General features: G+C 51.6%; 3 protein-coding genes across 3 annotated transcripts; 2 read left to right on the top strand and 1 right to left on the bottom strand.

Annotated features, from left to right (window-relative positions):
• The first annotated feature begins 1,081 nt into the window (after positions 1-1,081).
• LRRC52 (leucine rich repeat containing 52) lies at positions 1,082-4,096 on the top strand. The gene is made up of 2 exons (XM_030953805.1): positions 1,082-1,900; positions 3,837-4,096. Exons 1-2 carry the CDS (start codon positions 1,282-1,284, stop codon positions 4,094-4,096), a joined length of 879 nt encoding a protein of 292 aa, XP_030809665.1. The 5' UTR covers positions 1,082-1,281.
• Positions 4,097-5,767: 1,671 nt separating this feature from the next.
• Positions 5,768-11,017, top strand: MGST3 (microsomal glutathione S-transferase 3). The gene is made up of 6 exons (XM_030953468.1): positions 5,768-5,894; positions 8,058-8,181; positions 9,008-9,081; positions 9,684-9,741; positions 10,441-10,513; positions 10,803-11,017. The coding sequence occupies exons 2-6, from the start codon at positions 8,065-8,067 to the stop codon at positions 10,916-10,918; spliced, it is 438 nt and encodes a 145-aa protein (XP_030809328.1). The 5' UTR covers positions 5,768-5,894; positions 8,058-8,064; the 3' UTR covers positions 10,919-11,017.
• A 208-nt stretch (positions 11,018-11,225) lies between these two features.
• ALDH9A1 (aldehyde dehydrogenase 9 family member A1) lies at positions 11,226-19,360 on the bottom strand. The gene is made up of 11 exons (XM_030953576.1): positions 19,101-19,360; positions 18,337-18,482; positions 17,129-17,258; positions 16,690-16,824; positions 16,037-16,233; positions 15,119-15,259; positions 14,237-14,425; positions 13,237-13,324; positions 12,759-12,900; positions 12,162-12,274; positions 11,226-12,058 (listed from the first exon to the last, which is right to left on the bottom strand). Exons 1-11 carry the CDS (start codon positions 19,291-19,293, stop codon positions 11,964-11,966), a joined length of 1,569 nt encoding a protein of 522 aa, XP_030809436.1. The 5' UTR covers positions 19,294-19,360; the 3' UTR covers positions 11,226-11,963.
• Between the last annotated feature and the right edge of the window lie 12 nt (positions 19,361-19,372).

Genomic DNA, 19,372 nt, shown 5'->3' with positions numbered 1-19,372 from the left:
CCAGGCTGCACAGCCCCAACTCAGCCTGTCCCCACACCAGAGTTGCTCCAGCCCTCTGAGCATCTTCATGGCCCCTCTGGATCTGCTCTGACATCTCCATATCCTGTGCTGAGATCCCCAGACCTGGACATGCTACTCCACATGAGATAAAACCTCCTGGCTACTGGAAGGAGACAGAGCCAGCCTAGCATTGCACAGGACTCTTGCCTAACCAGTACCACCCCTTGCAGTGTGACACTGTGAAAAATGCCAATTTTTTTTTTTTTAAAAGTTTTTAAAATTTTAAAAGTTTAATAGTAATAAAATGGTTATGAAAATAGTAATATAATTAGAGTAATAAAATTTTGGACAATTTGGATTAGGATTATATGAGACAATAGAAACAAAGAGTTACGGACAGTTTGGGTACCTTTTTCTGGGCAAAATAAGCCCAAAAAAGGACCCACGTTAACAGAGGATTAACCCTTAAAAGCAACAGCCTGTTGCATATTCATACACCTCATCCATGATGCATAAATTCCATTCAAACACAGCATTCTGTCTGGGCAGTGTCAGCTTCTTCCTCTGAATCCTGACAGCATCTTCAGGGCTGAGCGAGGCAGGAAGAAGTTCATTTCTCCTGATAATGGAGCAATAAATTCTCTTTCTCTGGAAGATTCAGGTGACCTGTGGCTGCTATCTCAGTGTGAGTCCTTTCTTAAGGAAAAAAGTATCCTACATAGCATAGTTTCTATTTTAACATTTTGTTATACCCTAAAACTATATTTAACACACTACTTAAGAGAATTAATACAGCGTCACTTTCTAATATAACACATATAATATTCATTTGAATATTTGCAAGAAGCCAATCATAAAATATGCATTTTTCACAATACCACTTCTGATAAAGTTTGGGCTGTTCACACTCTCCCCACAAAGTTCCGATGCTCCCACACCATGCACAGCTTCCCACACCTCCACCCAGCTGGAATCAGGCCACCAAGGTCACAGCAGTGTCCCCAAAAGCAGGCGGCTTCTGCAAGCCACTGACACCACGGAGGTGTCACCTGGCACCGAGTGTGAGACAGAGACGCTCCAGCCGCCATTCCACACTTGCCCTTGTAAAAGCCCGGCTCGGTTTCCAGCTGGGCACTCTGCCAAGGGCTCAGGTGAGCCACAGAGTGCTTCCCAACAGCCTTGCAGCTGGACACCTCCTCGGCATGGCTGGGAGGGCAGTGCAGCTGCCATAGGGCTGCTTGCAGTCCATGAAGGGCTAAGCGGCCTGGAAGCTCTCAAATCATGTTTCCTTCAGGTAGCCCACGGTCCCTGAGCCTCGTGTTTCTTCTGGGGATGGCATCCCAGGGGATCAGCTGCCCAAGTAGGTGTAGCTGTCAGTACCTGGAGGTGAACTGCACCGGGCAGCAGCTGCTGGAGTTCCCTGTGGACATCCCTCTGGACACCAGGCAGCTGATTCTGGCAGCAAACAACGTCTCGTACCTGCCACCAGTGGAATTGAGCTTCCTGGCTGATTTGGTCTATCTGGACTGCAGAAAGAACCTCTTGGGGGATGACCTGGATTTCACTTTCATTGGCGTGGCCAGGCTCGTCTATCTGGACCTCAGCTTCAACAACCTCTCCCAGGTCACCTTCAGCACCTTCTCCCACCTCCTCAGCCTGGTGGTACTGAAGATCTCGGACAATCCCAACCTTGTGGCCATTGAGAAAGATGCTTTTGCCAACAACACCTGGCTGAGGCACCTGGATGTGAGCCGGACAGGCTTGACCTTCCTGGACACCAGCACCGTCCGGGACCTGCCCAACCTGAGGCTTCTGGGGCTCAGTGACAACCTGTGGCACTGCAACTGTTCCTTTTTGGACTTCATCACCTGGATGATGGAGAGCGATGTGCATTTTCCAGGTGAGGGCTGTGTGAGCACAGATGTGTGTGGAACAGAGAGAGGCCTCTGTTCTCCTTCCCAAAAGTTCAGTTCACTGCATGCCATTTTCTGCTGTCACACAAACCAGGGATGGGAGCAGCTGGGTTATGCACATGAAAAATCCCTCTTGTTCCCATCCTCAGCCAGGCAGGTGTGGTGTACAGCTGGGACACTGCTGCTTCCCTAAAACACCTGGATCCAGCCTCAGGTGTCCCTGGGGGCACAGTACCCCATGGCTGCAGCACCAGAATGAGGAGCCCCACACAACTCCAGGGAGATGTGCGCTGGGAAAATCATTGCTGTGAATTTCCTGCCTTGTCTCCACCCCAAAGTCAGCTGTTACTCTTCATATTGAGAGATTCTATAACTGGGCCTTGGAGAGGCTGAGGCAGGGCAATCACCAGTTCCCTTTCCCATAAAAACACTGGTCCCAAGGGTGATGTTTTAGCTTTGCAGCTGCAGCACATGGACGTAGCTTTTCCAGACTGGAAAGAGACACAGCACAGCACACATGAACAAGAAAAGCTTTGGTTTCAGTAATGCAGGGCACAAAAATGGTGAGAGAGGGCTGCAAGAGAGAAATTGGTTGAGAAAGTCTGTCCACTGAATAAGAGAGGGCTACAAAAGAGCCCAAGGGGAAAAAAGGGAAGGGCAGCTGGAAGCTGGTGTTAGGACAGAACTGAATTAAAGATGTCTCAGTGTCTTTATTAGGTGTAGTAAGCTCCTTATAGACAATAAAGGGTTTCTTTTTCCACATACAGGCAATTATGGAACAGTGGAATAAAGTACAGCTCTCAGCGGTGAGATTGGAGATAACCCACTGAACCCTGCAACAGGAGAATAAAGCTCATTGCAGGCTGTTGGGGAGGGGAGGTGTGGGAAATGCAGCCTTAAACTGAGGGTTGTTCCAGGCCAAAGGGATACTGGGACAGAGCCCTGGAATCTGCTGCAACCAGACCCCAGCCTGGCCTTTAGCAAGGCTCCTGACTTTCAGAAATATCTGTGCAACAGAGTTTTGACACAAAGCTGCCCAAGTTTGGATGGATTTGGGTGACAGAGAGATAAAAGCTCTTCAGATTTACTCAGGACCAGTAGTGAGATCAGCATGAACAACATCACTCAGCCATATACAATACAGTGCAATGCAATAAAAATTGCCCTCCACCACTCCCATTCCATCCCATGCATGGAGCAGTGCTCCCTTTCCCTCAGGCTCTTCCATCCTGTCCATCCAGGATGTCCCCACCACAGTGACCATGTCTGTGGGGTTCAAAACCCACAGAGGATGGCTGGGGGCACACGCTGCACCACAATGATCCTTCACTAACTTGAAAGGGAGCAGGCAGCATCTGTTTTATCAGGGCAGATATTGCAATATGTCAGGGTATGGGTTGTTATTTCAGTGGAACTGAATCATTGATGAGTTGCCTCACAGAGCAGGTAAGGCTGTGCCTGACTGCAAACCACCCTCCTTGTCAAACCCACAGCAGCCTCATTATTCCAGCATAATTTAGCCTGTATCACTTCAGAAGGTGTTTGAGATTTAAAAAAAAAAACAGCAAACACAGGTGCTCTGATGTGAAGATGAAAGTGCTCAATCAGCAGAGATGAGGGGGGCAGGGACAGCAGTTTGCCATGGTGGCATAATCCAGTGGGCAATATAATCCTATGGAGCCAACACTGCAAAAAATATCCTGGCAACGTGGGAATTGTGGTTTGGCAAGGGTTTAGCACAGGTTTGGCATGAGTTTGGCTGTCAGATTTTACCCATGCCATGGGGAGGCGGGGGGAGGGCATGAAGTCTGCAGCTATTTTTCAGGCTTTTAGCAAGCACTCCCATAATTTCTCTACCAGCACTCCTATTCATTAAATTATGATACAGGCTAGAGAGTCCTGCTTCTGCTCATCTCTCTGCAGATGCTGACAACATCACCTGCTACACCCCAGCAGGGCTGCGTGCCCTGAGGATGCCAGCAGCAGAGGCACAGCTCCACTTCAGCTGCCTGACCCAGCTGCACAAGCAGGATTATGTCTTTCTGGGCCTCGTTGGCTTCTGCATATTCCTTGCTGGCACCATGGCAGCCTGGCTGGCCGGTGTCTGTGCTGTCATCTATGAGACCCATGCCTCAAAGGGAGAGGAAGAAGAGGAGGAGGAGGAGGAAGACACAGCCACTTAGAATCAGCCCTTCTGAACTCCCATTGTGGGAACCAAAGGCAGGACCTTCCTTCCTGATTTCCCATGTTGTCCCACCCTGGATTTTTTTTTTTTTTTAATAAAACTGCAAGAGAAGGAAGTATCTGTGCTCCAGTTTCACTTGCTGTTCTTTACCCAGTCTTCTGCCACTGGGACTCAGGATATTGGCAAAATATTCATTTTGGGCAGGTGAGAGAGGTGTGCACAGTGCCAGGCATTTCCACTTCCACCCTACCTTGGGACCACAGAACACAGGGATATAAGGACTGGCTTGAAAAGGTACTGAACTACAGGAGAGGTCCTGGCACTGTGCTGTAGCCAAGGAGGTCTGGCCAAAAAACCCAGCAGGGCTTACAGGGATCAGCCTACACAGCTGGAGCCCCAGGGAATCCAAGAACTTCCCGCATTGGAAAGGCAAAGAGATTAAAAACAGGACTTTTAGGAGCCCAGGATCCCATTGGTTTTTCCTTTCTTGCCCATTACACTGGTGACAGCAAAAGAACCCTCTGTGCTCCTGCAGTGCAGCCAGACCACCTGTGCCTCCACTGTTGTATGACTTGGAAAGTCCAGCTCTGCTTTTGGGTCACACAACCCTAAAAACTGGAATGTTTTATAAAGTAAAAATATTGCTTACATGCTCTCCAAATATTCTTGGAAATGGGTTGTGTGTCCATACCAAAGTGTCAGAGTTACATGCACAGGGAGATAGATGTAAGATCCTTGGTACCACCAGCGCTGGGAATTGCCAAGGGAAGTATCTGCTTACATAACTGTGAAAAACGCCAATCACTTGGTTTTAAAATTTTAAACGTTTAATGGTAATCAAATGGTTATAAAAATAGCAATATAATTAGTAAAATAATAATTTGGACAATTTAGATTAGGACAATATGAGACAATCGAGACAAAGAGTTATGGACAGTACCTTTTTCTAGGCAAAATAAGCCGAAAAAAGACCCACGTTAACAGAGGATTAACCCTTAAAAGCAACAGCCTGTTGCATATTCATACACCTCATCCATGATGCATAAATTCCATTCAAACACAGCATTCTGTCTGGGCAGTGTCAGCTTCTTCCTCTGAATCCTGACAGCATCTTCAGGACTGAGCGAGGCAAGAAGTTAATTTCTTCTGATAATGGAGCAATAAATTCTCTTTCTCTGAAAGATTTAGGTGTCCTGCGGCTGCTATCATCTCGCTGTGAGTCCTCTCTCAAAAAAAATCTTATATAGCATCGTTTCTATTCTAACATTGTGTTACACCCTAAAACTATATTTAACACACTACTTAAGAAAATGAATACAGCATAACTTTCTAACATAACACATAAAATATTAATTTTAATATTTGCGAAAAGCCAATAATAAAATACGCGTTTTTCACGATGACCCAGCACAGCAACTCCACGTGCGAAACACACTGCAAGGGTCTGCTGAGCTAACAGGGGAAACCAGGAGATTTCAGCAAGCACGGTGTGAATTACCAAACTCAGAGCCATTAAACTGTAAACTGCGAATCAAAGCTGAGAGCCTTGATGGGTAAAATGGCAGAAAGGGCACGGGGCAAAGGCCGAGGACACAGCAAACCCCTCGGCAGCCCCTCAGCAATCCCCACCCCCTTCCCCTGGCAGCACGAGGCCGATCGCGCCGGGCCGAGCGCGGGCCCCGCCTGCGGGCGCTGCTGCTGCTGCTGAGGGGACGGGCCGGGCACCGGCACCGCCCCCGCCCCGGCTCCCTGCTCATCCCGGCTCCGTCCCGCCGCTGCTCCGCGCCGCGCTGAGGGTGAGTGCGGGCCGGGGGACAGGGGGGGCGCCCAGGGTCAGCTTATCCTCATGGAAAACGCCGTGGACACCTCCCAGCCGCGGGAGGCTGCGGGGGAACGGGGTAGCGGGACGAGCAGGCCGGGCAGGGCTCGGCCCGGCCCCTTTTTGTCGCTCTGCCGGCTCGAAGGACTGAGCTTACATCGGCTAATCCAGTCCGAATCCACGCGTGGGGCTGTTCGAGGAGCCTTAAGGCGCTTTGCTGACTCACAGCAGCTGCAGTGTTGTGGCAGAGTTGGGAAGAGGACTCTTTTTGTCCCGCCGCTCTGTGCCCTGTCATGCTCCAAAATCTCGTGTCTGTGGCTCCCGACAGAAACATCGCAGGGTAAAAAGGTAGAAATTGAGTTCTGTGCACCGTGACAGCAAAGGCCTTGCGGCTGCGGGCAAAAGTTGCCGAGACGCTTCGGGCACCACAATCCGAAAAGGACCGTGGGAGTCCTGGTGACTTTGGAGTGATTTATATGGCACTAAATTACCAGGGCAAACGCTTGAGGCACGCTTTGGTATCAGTCGTGTAAGAGTACAGAGTTTTATGACACACCCCGTTTAATGCTTTGCCGTGTTGTTTGCTCCCAAGATAAACCCCCAGGTTGTAACTTCCTGCTGGAAGACAAAATGCCCGGTTCTCCAACAACCTTGTAATTTGAAGGGGGAAATGTGACCACCAACCTGCTCTACATGTTCTGTTTTCAGTGTGTCACCTGTCAGGTGCTAACCTCAATTACAGGTGCATGCAGTTGGCTTTTCTTCATTACTTCAGGGTTTTAATAATCTTACTGATAATTGTTTACCTCCCTTTCTGTGGACAGAGCCAGCTGTTGTCTTCACCTTGTTCCATCGATGATAATCCTTTGCAAAGGAGAAATAAAACCCTGTAGTTCCCAAAAATCGCTTGTGGGGGGGGGGCAAGAGGAAGACTTTGCAGCAGTTCCCTGAGGTGGCCTGTTTTTCCCCACACTGACAGATTGTGCTGGTGGGTCAGTGCAGGGAGGCACCAAAACCTCACTAGATACATCGTGGAGGCACCATCTGGAGACAGGCACCGACTGGGGTTTGATTGGGAGAATTATCTCAGTGCTGGAGGGAGATCTCTGCTGTCTTTTGCTGGGCTGTGTCATGCAGCACCCTCCAGGGTCACCCAGTCTGAGATTTGGGGTTGTGCAAGATGGTTGTGGGGAAGGACCCTTGTGCTCTGTGGCAGCAGGGAGGGAGCTGGAGTGCTCTGTGTGGAGCAGGGCAGCCTTGTGGGGGCTGCTGAGCAGGGAAGAGTGAGAATGTGGAATGTAGGGCAGCATGGCAGAGGCTGCAGGGTGCACCTTCTGCCCCATGCTTCTGTCTCAGGCCTGCATGAGGGAGCACAGAGCCATTAAACAAAAGCCACACAGGCCCTGGTGTCCCCTGGCTGCTGGTGCAAATGTCTGTAAATGCAAGTAGCTGTGTGTTGTTGGGGCTGTTCACCAGTTTGTGACTCTGAGAGGCTTCTTGGGACCTGCAGGCTGAGCATCAGTCACCTGGCCAGTGGGTCTACCCAAATGGGTACAGTTATAATTGCTGAGGGGCTGGGTTTTATTAGTATTTTATATGAGGATAACCTCATATAAATATAAATATAATTAATCATTTATGTACCCCAGCTCCTTCCAGCTCAGGGGAGTTCTGAGCTAGGTTCTAACTCACAACTTACCTTTTACTCCTGGAACTCACCCAGTTTCCTGTTGAATTTATGAGAAGTGCCTGCACTCACAATGTCCCTTGGCAAGGAGTTCCACAGGTGTGGTTCCCAGTGCATGAGGAAACATCTCTCTTTGGGAACAGGCTGGAAATAAACCGAGTTCATGTGGTGGGCCCTAGCTCTGGGGCTGGAAAGGCCTATGAGTTTCTGCCCAGGCTACACTAAGGTTCTCCAGACACCATTTCCCATCAATGCTTAGGTGATTTTAAGCCTTGCTTGACAGGAACTATGCAGAGAACTCCTGGTTTGTGCAGAAAGGTACAAAAGGTACAAATTCCTTCAGCCAGTCCCTGTGCTGGTAGCTCTTGCAGTCCAAGCTCAGCAACTCTTCCATGCACATATATCACATGTTGCCACTTCCCCAAGCATTCACAGGCTCCCTTTCTCTGGCAGCACCACGATGGCTGTTCTCTCCAAGGAGTATGGCTACGTCATTCTGACTGGGGCTGCCAGCTTTGTCATGGTCACACACCTCGCCATCAATGTGAGCAATGCCCGCAAGAGGTACCGTGTGGAGGTGAGTGCTCAGGCATGGCAAGCTTGCTGACACCTTGATCAGTTTGGGGTGACTTGCTGCCATGGCTCTCCAGAAAGCTTAACAGAGCTTGGGATTTGGGGCATCAGGTGCTTGGCACCAAGCTTGGCAGCATTGATGAGCAAGAAACTGCTCAGCCCTTTTTCCCTGCAAATAAGACTTGATGCAGCACTGGGGGGAAAGGGGTCGCAGTGGCACAAAAGTGACGGGAGGGTTTCTCAAATTCAGGGGGAGCATGTGAGCGCTGTCACAAGTCTTTCAAGTGACAGCATCGATATGGCAGGCAGAGCTGTGGGCTGGGTGGGGACAGCTGTGAGTCAGGCCCATGACATGCAGTGGCTGCTATGCCGCTTGGCTTCAGCACAAACCACTGCTCCTTTGCTCTTTCACCACTTCACTCATGGAAGTGACAAGCAGGGGTGAGCACGAGGGCAGCTCCAGCTGCCTGTTGGGGTGATCCCATTCCTGCTGCATCAAGTCAGGATTGGACCAAGCATAGCCAGTGTGTGTGGTGCACAGAGGGCTGGATTTGAGGCCTGGGGAAGCCTCTGCAGCCAGGCAGCAGCTCCAGGAAGGCAGTGGTGCACAGAGGGCTGGATTTGAGGCCTGGGGAAGTGTCTGCAGCCAGGCAGCAGCTCCAGGAAGGCAGTGACCTTGAACAGAGCTTTTGTGGGCCCCAGGGCAGGCACAGGCTCTAAGCTGCCATTGCAGGCTGGTCTTGCAAGCACCCAGGCAGCTCTGGGCTCCTGGGGAGAGGAGCTGCAGGCCTCCCTTGCTGATGCTTTGCTGCTGGTTTATTTTTTGGCAGTACCCAACCATGTACAGCACGGACCCTGAAAATGGGCACATGTTCAACTGCATCCAGCGGGCACACCAGAACACGTGAGTGACACCTCTGAACGGGGGCCTGGGAACACACAGGGCTGGGGCAGGGCCCATGGCCCCAGAGGTGCTGCTGCCTCTGCTTTGATCCAGGCTCAGCCTGCAGAGCTTAGCAGGAAGGCTGTGCTGGCTCCTTCCCATGCCTTAAACCATGGGATGGTGCTGTGAAGCTGTCTCCTCTTCCCCAGTTCCCACCAGATGTTAATATGTGAGGAATCTTGTTTCCAGAAGGTTCTGATTTGTTGTGCTGCCTAGGTCTCCCTGGGGAGAGGCCCAAGTCCACCCAGCTCCTGTGGACAGGTTGCAGCAGCACATCAGAGGGGTGCTGGGAAGCACAACTCCTGGGGAATGTTTAAAGTGGCTCAGAGAACAAAATGGAAAGAGTGGGTGGGTGTCCTGGGAGAGAGGCACAGGCTGGGAGGAAGCCCCTAAAACTGTGTGTGCTCAGATCTCTTCTTTCCTCAGCCACAGCACTGAGCACAGAGACTCGTGATGAGCCTGAAATGCCCTTGGCAGGGAATGTTTGCAGTTTCTGCCTTTCTGGAGTTTTGTCTTTGTAAGCAACCTGAGCACAAACACAACCTCCTCACTTTTATTTTCAGATTGGAAGATTACCCTGCCTTCCTGTTCTTTTTAGGCACTAGTGGAGTCTACCACCCGGTAAGTGATGCAGGACTCTGCTCTGGCTCCCTGACCTGGGCAAGGTGGGGGTCAGGAGGCCAAGACAGCCCCTTCAGTAGCCACATCACACTTAACAGCAGTGCCCCTTCTTAAAATTTAGTTGTAGAAGGTCTTCTGCAGGAGGATCACAAGTAATAAACTCATTACTGCTCTTTCAGCTATTAGAGCCCTTCCCCTAAAGGTGCCTTGTTAGACAAAGCAAAGCACTTGCAGCCTCCAGTCACTGAGTGGGAAGAATTCCTTCAGCCCGGTTTTTCCAAGCCCTGCCAAAGAAGTCAACAAAAGCCTGGGTTATTTTTAACTGAAAGATGCAGACAACTTGGGAGGAGACAGGCACATGGGAGAGGCCAAATCCAGTAGCTCTGTCTTTGCCATCAAAAGACCAATTAGATCTTTCCTGAAGACAGACTCCTTTTCCAAGAGGGAAGGAAGCAGCGTAGGCACATCTGGCAAGTGGAAGCCACATTAGAGTGAGCTCTAAATGAAGAGTCAAGGTGGAAGTTTGGAACACCTGCTGGAAGCAGTGGAGCAGGGTTTGGAGCAGCAGCTGCCTCCACCATCCTGCTCCTTGCTCTGGCTCACTAAGTGGCCAGGGGTGAAATGAGATTGAGCACCTGCTTGCCTGCACAACTTTGCTCAAGCCTCCAAAGCCTTTTAATGCTTCTCCTTTCTCTGCAGCGAGTGGCCACAGGGCTTGGCCTGACCTGGATCCTTGGGAGGCTCATCTATGCCTATGGCTACTACACGGGAGGTAGGACTGTGCCCTGCAGCACACACTGTTGACACTCAGGTCTCCTACAGTGACCTCAGGACTTTGCTCCCAGCCAGGTGTAGAGGAAAGGGTGCAGATCTACAGGCTGCCAACACTGCAGCATGCTCTTCCTGCTCTTGGGAAAAGCTCTCCTCCAGCAGGGATGCCTGCCCTAAGAGGCCTGAGCTGTTTTGCCCTGGGAATTTCCCTTTAGTTCCTGCTTCCTCTTCAATCTCCAGGCTGGGCTAGTCTTTCAGTGAACTGACAAATTCTGATTTTTTTTTTCCAGAGCCCAAAAACCGAAGGAGAGGGTCCTTTGCTTCCGTGGCACTCCTTGGGCTGGTGGGCACAGCTGTCTATGCAGCCTACGAGCAGCTGGGCTGCCAGCTCATCTGCAGAGGCTAAAGGGACTTTTCTTCTGTTTGCTTTTAGAACACTTGCCTTCCTGTGGTTTTTTTTCCTTTTCTTTCTCAATAAAAGGAAGTTGTCCATTCTGTATTTTCATTCTAAAGTTACAGAGGGTTTTCTTAAGAAGCTCTGCAGAATGCTAGAACCACTCTGGTTTCGTAGGACTACAGAAATCTGTCTGTCAGGCAGAGATGTTCCTTCTAGCTTTTATGATTTTAGTGATCAAAAAGCCACCTTGCAGCTCATTTAACTCATACAGCAACAACCCCATTTCTGGACCTCTCAATTAATGTCACACTGAGAATTTGTTCCAGAGTGAGTATTTATTTGATTGCTAAAAAAAGACATAAGAAAACAATTGGAAGTTGTTGCTTCATTAGTGTATAAAGAACAGTAAGTTTACAGGAAGGAAGTGAGATAGCTTTCACTATTCTGTGCTGGAGCTCAGCACCACCATTGATTCTCAGGGCCATGCCTGGCCCAGGCAGCATCAGCCAACCTTCCCCACAATGTTTTGTCCCACTTGTAAGTAAGGTACAGATAGAAAAAACCAAAACTTGAGGTTACCAAGGGTCTAGAGGGAATAAACAATGATGCATTTAAGGCTTTTATGCAGTTACAGAACAGAGAGGGTCAGGATAGTTACAGGATGTAATTGTGTCCTGCACTGAGTAGGGTCCTACCTTTTAAGAAGCCAGAAGTGAAGCTGATGGAGGGTGGAAGGCAATGGGGAATCAAGGCACACAGCCTGGGAAGCCTGGCCTTGGCCACTGCCAAGCCTCTGGTAACACCTCTGTGGCTGCAGGAGCTGCTGCCAAAAGCCAGATTGGTGCCTCCAGCTCTGAGCTTCCCACTGTCCACCAGAGCTGAGCCCTGTGTGTCCAACCCCACTTGCAGGAGCAGGGTGGCTGAACGCTGCTCCAGCTCAGCTTCCCCCTGGGCACTGACAACTGTAGGGTACTTTATTGCTGTGTACATGATCCACATCTCTGGCTGGCAGCAAGGAGCTGCCTGATGCTGGCCTGAGCAGGCCCCAGAGGCCCTAAAACGCAGACTCCACATCCCCCATCTCCACACAGACAGTCTTCAGCTGCGAGTAGTACTCGATGGCTGCCCGGCCGTTCTCCCTGCCAAATCCTGCAGGGAAGAGCTGCAGTGAGGACACAGCTCCAGGCAGTACCAGTGGCCACTCGCAGCCCCTGGAGCTGGCATGTACCAGGGGAGGTCACACAGAGCTCACCTGAGGACTTGTATCCCCCAAAAGGCAGCTCCACTGGGCTGACGTTGTAGTTGTTGATGAAGCACATCCCAGCCTTGAGAGCAGCCACTACCCTGTGAGCCTTCTGGATATCCCTGCAGGAAAAGGGCAATTCAGCTGGACCTCCTCCTTCCCTGCCAGGCAACATCCACTGGAGAAAGGCCAGCAGGGCTTTTTGGAGTCCAGCCTGCCCTACTCTGGCTGCTCAAAGGAGGCAGCACCAATTCCCAAGGATGCTCCAAGTGCATTCAATTCCAGAGGGCAGGACAAGGACACCAGCGATACAGAGTGGGGCAAGTGGCCAACAGCAGCACAGCAGGCTCCTGATGCATGCTGGAGGGGCAGGAAGGCAGGCAGCAGGCCAAGCCAGGCTGGGAGGAACCCAAGGGACAGCTGGGCCCACCCAACACTTGGGGGAAAAAAGGGAGATGTGCAGTCATTCACAGATTTCCCTTTTGGCAATCCCTTGCCTCGGCTTTTCTGGAAGAGGATACCCATGCCCAGGCACTGCAAGAGGAGCAGCAAATCACTGCAGTATTTCAGTCCCCAGAATGATTCCACAACACTGCCCAGTCATACCTGGTGAAGACACCACCTGCCAGGCCAAATTTAGTGGCGTTGGCTCTCTCCAGAACCTCCTCCTCCGTGTCAAAGGGCAGGATGGCCATGACAGGCCCAAAGATCTCTTCCTTCACACACGTCATGTCATCCTTGCAGTTCCCTGGAAGCGTGGCAGAGCACAAGTGCTTCAGGAGGAAGAGCAGCAGCACAGCCTGTGCACTCAGCAACCCACACAGCCTTGGAGACCGCACCCAGCACGGCAGAGCAGCCAGGCACACCCTGCACCTCAAAAGCACCAACAGCACCGTTCCTGTCAGGCCCTCCAACAGCCCAGATTTCCCTGCATGCAGTTCTTGGAAGCCTCAGCTCTCTCTAGGACACCCATCCAAGTGTCCATCCACACTGGGGCCATCACAGAGCCAGGTTACAAAGCTGAACTCATTTCTCAGGAGAAATCCCACAACATCCATGGTACCATGGCTGAGATGGAGCCTACCTAACACACAGGGCCGCATGTAGTAGCCATTCTTCAGCTTCGGGTCGTCTGGCACATACAGGTCCCCACCACACAGCACCTCTGCCCCCTGCAAAAGAGCCAAGAGAGGAAGGGATGCAGGCACATCAGGGGCATCCTGCCCAGCTCTGGCTGGCCCTTGGCCTATCACAGCAAGCTCTGCTCCAACATTTGTCCCCATCTTTCTTATAAGTCCCTGTTATGGACTGAAATCCTGCAAACAGGTGTACCCAGAGCTTTCTCCCCTCCAGGCTAAACCACCCCAACTCCCAGCCTTTCCTCCTGTTTTTCCTGTGCTGAGGATTCCAGAGCTTGAAGTGGGGTCTCAGCAGAGCAGGTCAGAGGGGCAGAACTCCCCCTCACCTGCTCCCCACACTGCTTTGGATGCAGCCCAGGGCACTGGGGGTTTCTCAGTGCCAGCACACATGGCTGGGGCGTGTCCAGCCTCTTATCCACCAGCACTCCCAAGTCCTTCCTTGCAGAAAGTCCTTCCCTGCTCCATCTGCTCATCCCCCAGCCTGGATTGATAGCAGGGGATGCTCTGACCCAGGTGCAGCACGCTGTACTTATCTCAAATCACCTCCCTGTCCTCCACGTGCCTTAACACAACTTCCAGGAGGATCTGTTCCATGATCTTTGCACAGTCACAGCAGTGAGGCTGATGGGTCTGTGATTCCCAGGCTCTTGTCCACCATCCTTTTAGAAAATGGGTGTTTTTCCTTTTCCAGTCACTTGGGACCTCACCTGACTGCCATGACTTCTCAAGTATCATGGAAAACGGCTCAGCAACTACATCAGCCAATTCTCTGAGGACCCAGGGATGCATCCTGTCAGATCCCATGGACTTCTGTGTCTAGTGGTCCAACACACCCACTGAGTAAACCAAAAACAACCAAATAACCCAGCTTAACTAGGAAGGCAGTGTGTTTGTCCAACAGGAGAGACATTTCAGGGCAGGCACAAGGCAGCATCACCATCTCACCTGCTCCTTTGCCTGCTTGATAAAGCCCTGCACACGATTCAGGTGGGGCCGGTTGATGAGGGCTCCCATCCGTGTGTCCTCCAGAAGAGGGTCTCCAATTTTGATTTTCTGGGTGCGTTTCACCACTTCCTTGGTGAAGGTATCCAGGATCTTCCTCTCCACAAACACCCTGGTGCCGTTGCAGCACACCTGGGACACAGGACAGGCAGCTCAGAATTGGAAACACAGCAATCCACAGTCCTTCCCTGCTTGGGTCCTGCTCCAGAGGCTCTTGGAAAAGCCCTTCCACAGCTGCTGCAACAGCTAACTTGTCCCTGGGGACAAGGAACACAAGGAGATACCCTGGGGCTGTGACCGCACTGAACAGTCCTTGCTGGACACCGTGGTTCTGATGCCACCGGGTGGCAAAAACGCATCAGGTCACCAGCAGCACAGACCTTGAGCTGACTCCTAAATTCCTAGAAATGACCCTGCTGAACAAATTTGCCAACAGGATTATACAAAACCTGCAGCACGGGTGGATATCCCGAATTTGGGAAGGACAGAAGCCTGTCCTCAGGCTCAGCACACCCAGCTGGAACCCGCTGCCCCTCCAGGGGACACCAGCACAGCTTCTCCTGAGCTGTGAGTGCCAAACTGGTGCCCAGGGCACGGGAGCAGCTGTGCTGAGCTGGGTGCTTGGTGCCAGGGAAGGACAGGACACTGGCTAAGTGTGTCCTGTGGCTAAGGCACACTCTGCTGGGACACCCTGGCTCATTCCAGGGCATCCTTTCTGACACTGCACAGGAAAGGTGTGGCAGGATAGGAGCCCCAGGGCATCCCTCACTTTCAGGAGGTCACAGGCTGACCCCACTGCCCCACCTTGACCCCACAGACACACACCTCGCCCTGAGTCAGGAAGTTGGCCATGAGGGCTCCCTTCACAGCATTCTCCAGGTCAGCATCTGAGAAGATGATAAGGGGGGATTTGCCCCCCAGCTCCAGGGTGACTGGCTTTATCCCTTTAGCTGCCATCTCCATGATCTGAGGGGAACAAGGACACAAGAGACAAGTGATCCACTGGCCAAGGGGAGGCTGGGGGGGAGAGGCAAGAGAGACCCAAAGGACCATTCACCCACAAGAGAAGCAGCACAGAAGGCAAGATGGGCTCCCTGGATGTGGGGAGTTCAGACTGAGGACAGCCTCAGAGGGTTTGGGGGTTGTTTTTTAATAGATAAAGCCAACAAAACCTGGAGAGGCATTTGCAGGAAGTCTCGTGCTCAGTGTAAGCTGCAGGCAGCTGTAGCTGCCATCTGTCACTGCAACCCACAGGTACACACACATAGGGAGTGTTCATGGGACATTTCCCCTCCTTCAACTCAGAATTTATTTCCAAAAGTCTTTCTTTAATTTTGGAATAATAAATTGAGGGTGAGAAACTCACAGAAACTATCCCCTTGCTTAAAAACAGTAGGTTACATGCAGCTTTAGGGCTTTATAGCAGCCAGAACCACATTTTTCTAGTGCTGCTATTTCATATACTCTCCTTCCAACACCAACACCCACCTGAGCAGCTCAGAGACTTCACTGCAACCAGGGGTTAAGCAAATGAAGCTGACCAAGGGATTTCTCTCCCAAGCTCGTGCCCAGCAGGATAACTGGATCCCCAGCATGACTCTGCATGTGCTGCAAGCTCCTTGCCCAGCCCCAAAAATGCTGACCCACACCCCACGTCTACAAGCTCCATGCAGAAAAGCTCAAGGAGGCATCGACTACAGACTGATTGTAGTTGATACAAGCCTTGTCCCAAGGTGTCTTTACCTTCATGCCAGTTGGCACACTGCCAGTGAAAGAGATTTTGGCCACATCTGGGTGCTGGCAGAGGAGCTGGCCCGTGGCAGCCCCACCCTGCACCACGTTGAAGAGCCCCTTGGGCACTCCAGCTTCTGTGAAGATCTCTGCCAACCTCACCACAGAAACAGGGGTGAAGGGTGAAGGCTTGTAGACCATCGCATTGCCTAAGGGAACCCAGACACAGGTGAAGTGGGGTTAACACCCAGACTGCTTCAGGGAAGAAACAAAAACAATCCCCACCCCACACTGTGAGTTTGTCTCAACAGAGCCCAGAAGTTTCCCCCAAGAGGGGAGGAAATACTTTCAGTTGATCACTGCTGCTAGGGAGAGGCTGGGGGAGATGGGGCTGCTGGTCTTGCCCTGCAGACATTTCCAGAGACCTTCCCCATGTGGTACAAAGCCAAGCTATTGTGTTTTTCTGGATGCACTCCTAACCTCTCAACATCTGACATGTTCCTCCTTCCACTTCCCTTCCCCTTCTGCCAGAGTAACAGCCTGAACATTCTGCTGATCCTTCAACACTTCAAGGTAATCACAGACATCATCCCAGAGATCACTGTGCCCCTCACAGGATCACTTGGCCTTGAAGAGACACTGGGGTGGGCAGAAAGCTCCATTACCACAAGCCAAGGCAGGGCCAGACTTCCAGCAGGCAATCTGGAAAGGGTAATTCCAGGCTCCAATGCCAACACACACCCCAAGGGGTTCTCTCCGAGTGTACCCAAAGGATCCCCCGGGAAGCTGGATGTGTTCACCTGCAAAGAAACAGCCAGAGGGTAGAAAAGAGCAAAGTCCCTTCTTGTCTGGTCAGAGCTCCCAGGGGTCAGGTCTGGCTTCGCCTGGGAGCAGAGACACAGTTTTACCCCAGTAAGCTCACAGAAGGTGTGCGAGTGCCCACAAAGCATGGCAGCATTGGGCAGAGACCTCTCAGAACCCTTCCAAGGTCTTCAGGAATGGCCCATCTCTCAGGGAAATCAGCAGCAAAGATGGCTTTGTGCCACTGGAGCTACGAGGGAAGGTGGGACAGAGAGCAAAGAGCAAACTGCAGTGACTCCTCACCCGCCAGAGATCCTGCCAGCCCTGCGTAATACTCCAGGCACTGCCAGGATATGTCGATGTCCACTCTGGCCTCAAAGATGGATTTCCCATTGTTGATGGTCTCCATGGTGGCAATTTCCTCCCTCTGCTCCTGTGAGCAGCACAGGACAGAGACAACATGTTAGAGAAGCCTGGAGCAGAACCCCACAAGGAGACAGCACACAAATCCCAAACAAGATCCTGCCATGAGAAACGGTCATCTCCAAAAGGGACATTCCCAACTGCTGTTTATCAGTGTCCCCATGGTGACTGAGTGCAGGGCAATGTCAAAGGGAAAGCTGCAGGGGTTCACTGCTGGTCCAGTCTTGTTTAACATCCCTGTCTATCTAAAAGATGAACAAACATGAACTTAGAAGCTGGTTGGCAAACAATGACAGAATTCGCAGAACTGAACTGGCAAGAGCAAACAGCAAGATCAGGATGGAACCAGAGGCCAGTGAAGAGGGACAAAGCAATGCAGCTGGGAGGCATCCTTTAACAGAAATGTCACCCTGCTCTGGAAGTCTGGCAAAAGCAAAAGTTTGGCATAAAGGAAAGTTTTCTCATGACTTATACACACTGGGGAACGTCTGGGTTCTTACAGATGTGTAAGAACTTGATGGAGATTAACTTGATGGAGATTAACTCTGATGCCCAAGGACCTGTTATCTTGGAAAGGAGTCTGTGTTAAACCTCACTTATGTGCATCCTCCCATGTGTATTATCTGACAGATAAAAACCAGTACTCCTACTTTCTCTTATTGCCAGGACACATTCCAGTCATGTAACAACAGTCTCCGACAAGCCAAAAGTTCAGCAATGCCAGTTATGCAATTTCAGCTTTGAAACTGTGCAGTGAAATTTAATCTTTGGAGCTGTTAAAAGAACCACAAAGCCTGCAAGACGCCAAATGGGTCGCTTCAGTTTTATGCTGTCTAACAGAATTCAGCTGAGAAAGCACACACTAGCCTTGAATCCAGTGATAAGGCCAAAGCTGCAGGCACGGATGCTGACTCCAGTGATAAGAGCAAAGCCCTGCCTGAGGCTGTCTCCTGTCTCTTCTGGCCAAAGGTGGGTTTTAACTCCTGAGCAACTCCTGGAGCTCTGCAAGTCCTGCTGAAGCCCCCAAGAGCCACAATAAGCCACAAGGAAGCTCAGAGACAGAACCACCCCTGTCCCTCCCAACATACCCGAATAATTCTGGCAGCCTCCAGCATCACTCGGCACCGCTCCATGCCTGACATCTGACTCCATATTTTAAAGGCAGCTTTTGCACTCTGCACAGCCAGATCAACTTCCTTCTCCCCAGAGCAGGGCAGCTTGCACAGCACACGACCTGGGCACGTTTTGAACAGGGAATAAATGAGATTGAAATCTCAGAAAAGGGGTCCAGAACGTGGTTTACTTGCACCAGACCCCACACACTTCAGCCAAGCCACCTACACCAGGCACAGAATTTCCCACTGAAACCCAGCGATTTGTAATCAGCCAGAGAAGAGGTGCTGCAATTCAGCTGGTTCCAATTAAAAGAGCTGACATTCCCCACAGTCGTGTTCTGGTTACTAATTACCTCCAGTTGCTACAAAATCCCTGCCTTTTCCAGTTGAGTTTGTTACACTTCTACCGCCCTCTTCAAGACTCTCGTTACACATTCCCCAGGAGGGTTAAACACTTAGAAACGATTCTGCTGAACGCTGCACACCGATAACTACAATTACATAACTACAGAGATATTTAAATCGGGGGGGTTTGCCAAAATCGGGCAGTGACAGAGCAAGAGCTGGTTTCTGCATGAAGAACGACGATGGCCAAACACTGAGGCAGAGCTCAGCCACTGCAGCAGGGCGGCTGAGGGGCAGCAGCGGCGGCACCCGGACGAGCTGGGGGAAGCCGAGGACACCGGGCCCTGCAGGCACAGAGCTCTCCCAGCCCCCGGCGATTCCCCGGTCGGTACCTGTGGCCGGCTCGAACACCTCCTCCAGCTGCCCGCCGTCGGCGGGCTGGACGCGGGCTCCCGCGCGGTAGTTGAGGGGCTGCTGCACGGTGAGGGTGCCGGTGGCGGAGCTCATGGTGGCGAGGCCGGGAGCGACTGAGCGCAGCCGGGGAAGCAGGAGGAGGAGGCTCGGCAGCCGGGATTGCGCCAACATCGGCGGGATGGATCCCGTGAGGCGCCGCGGCCGAGAGGCGCCGCCTCTCCCTCAGACGCCTTTTCACCGTCAGGGCCCG

This window comes from Camarhynchus parvulus, chromosome 8, assembly GCF_901933205.1.
Source record: "Camarhynchus parvulus chromosome 8, STF_HiC, whole genome shotgun sequence".
Lineage (NCBI taxonomy): Eukaryota > Metazoa > Chordata > Aves > Passeriformes > Thraupidae > Camarhynchus > Camarhynchus parvulus.
This window is presented reverse-complemented; position numbering and strand designations above follow the sequence as displayed.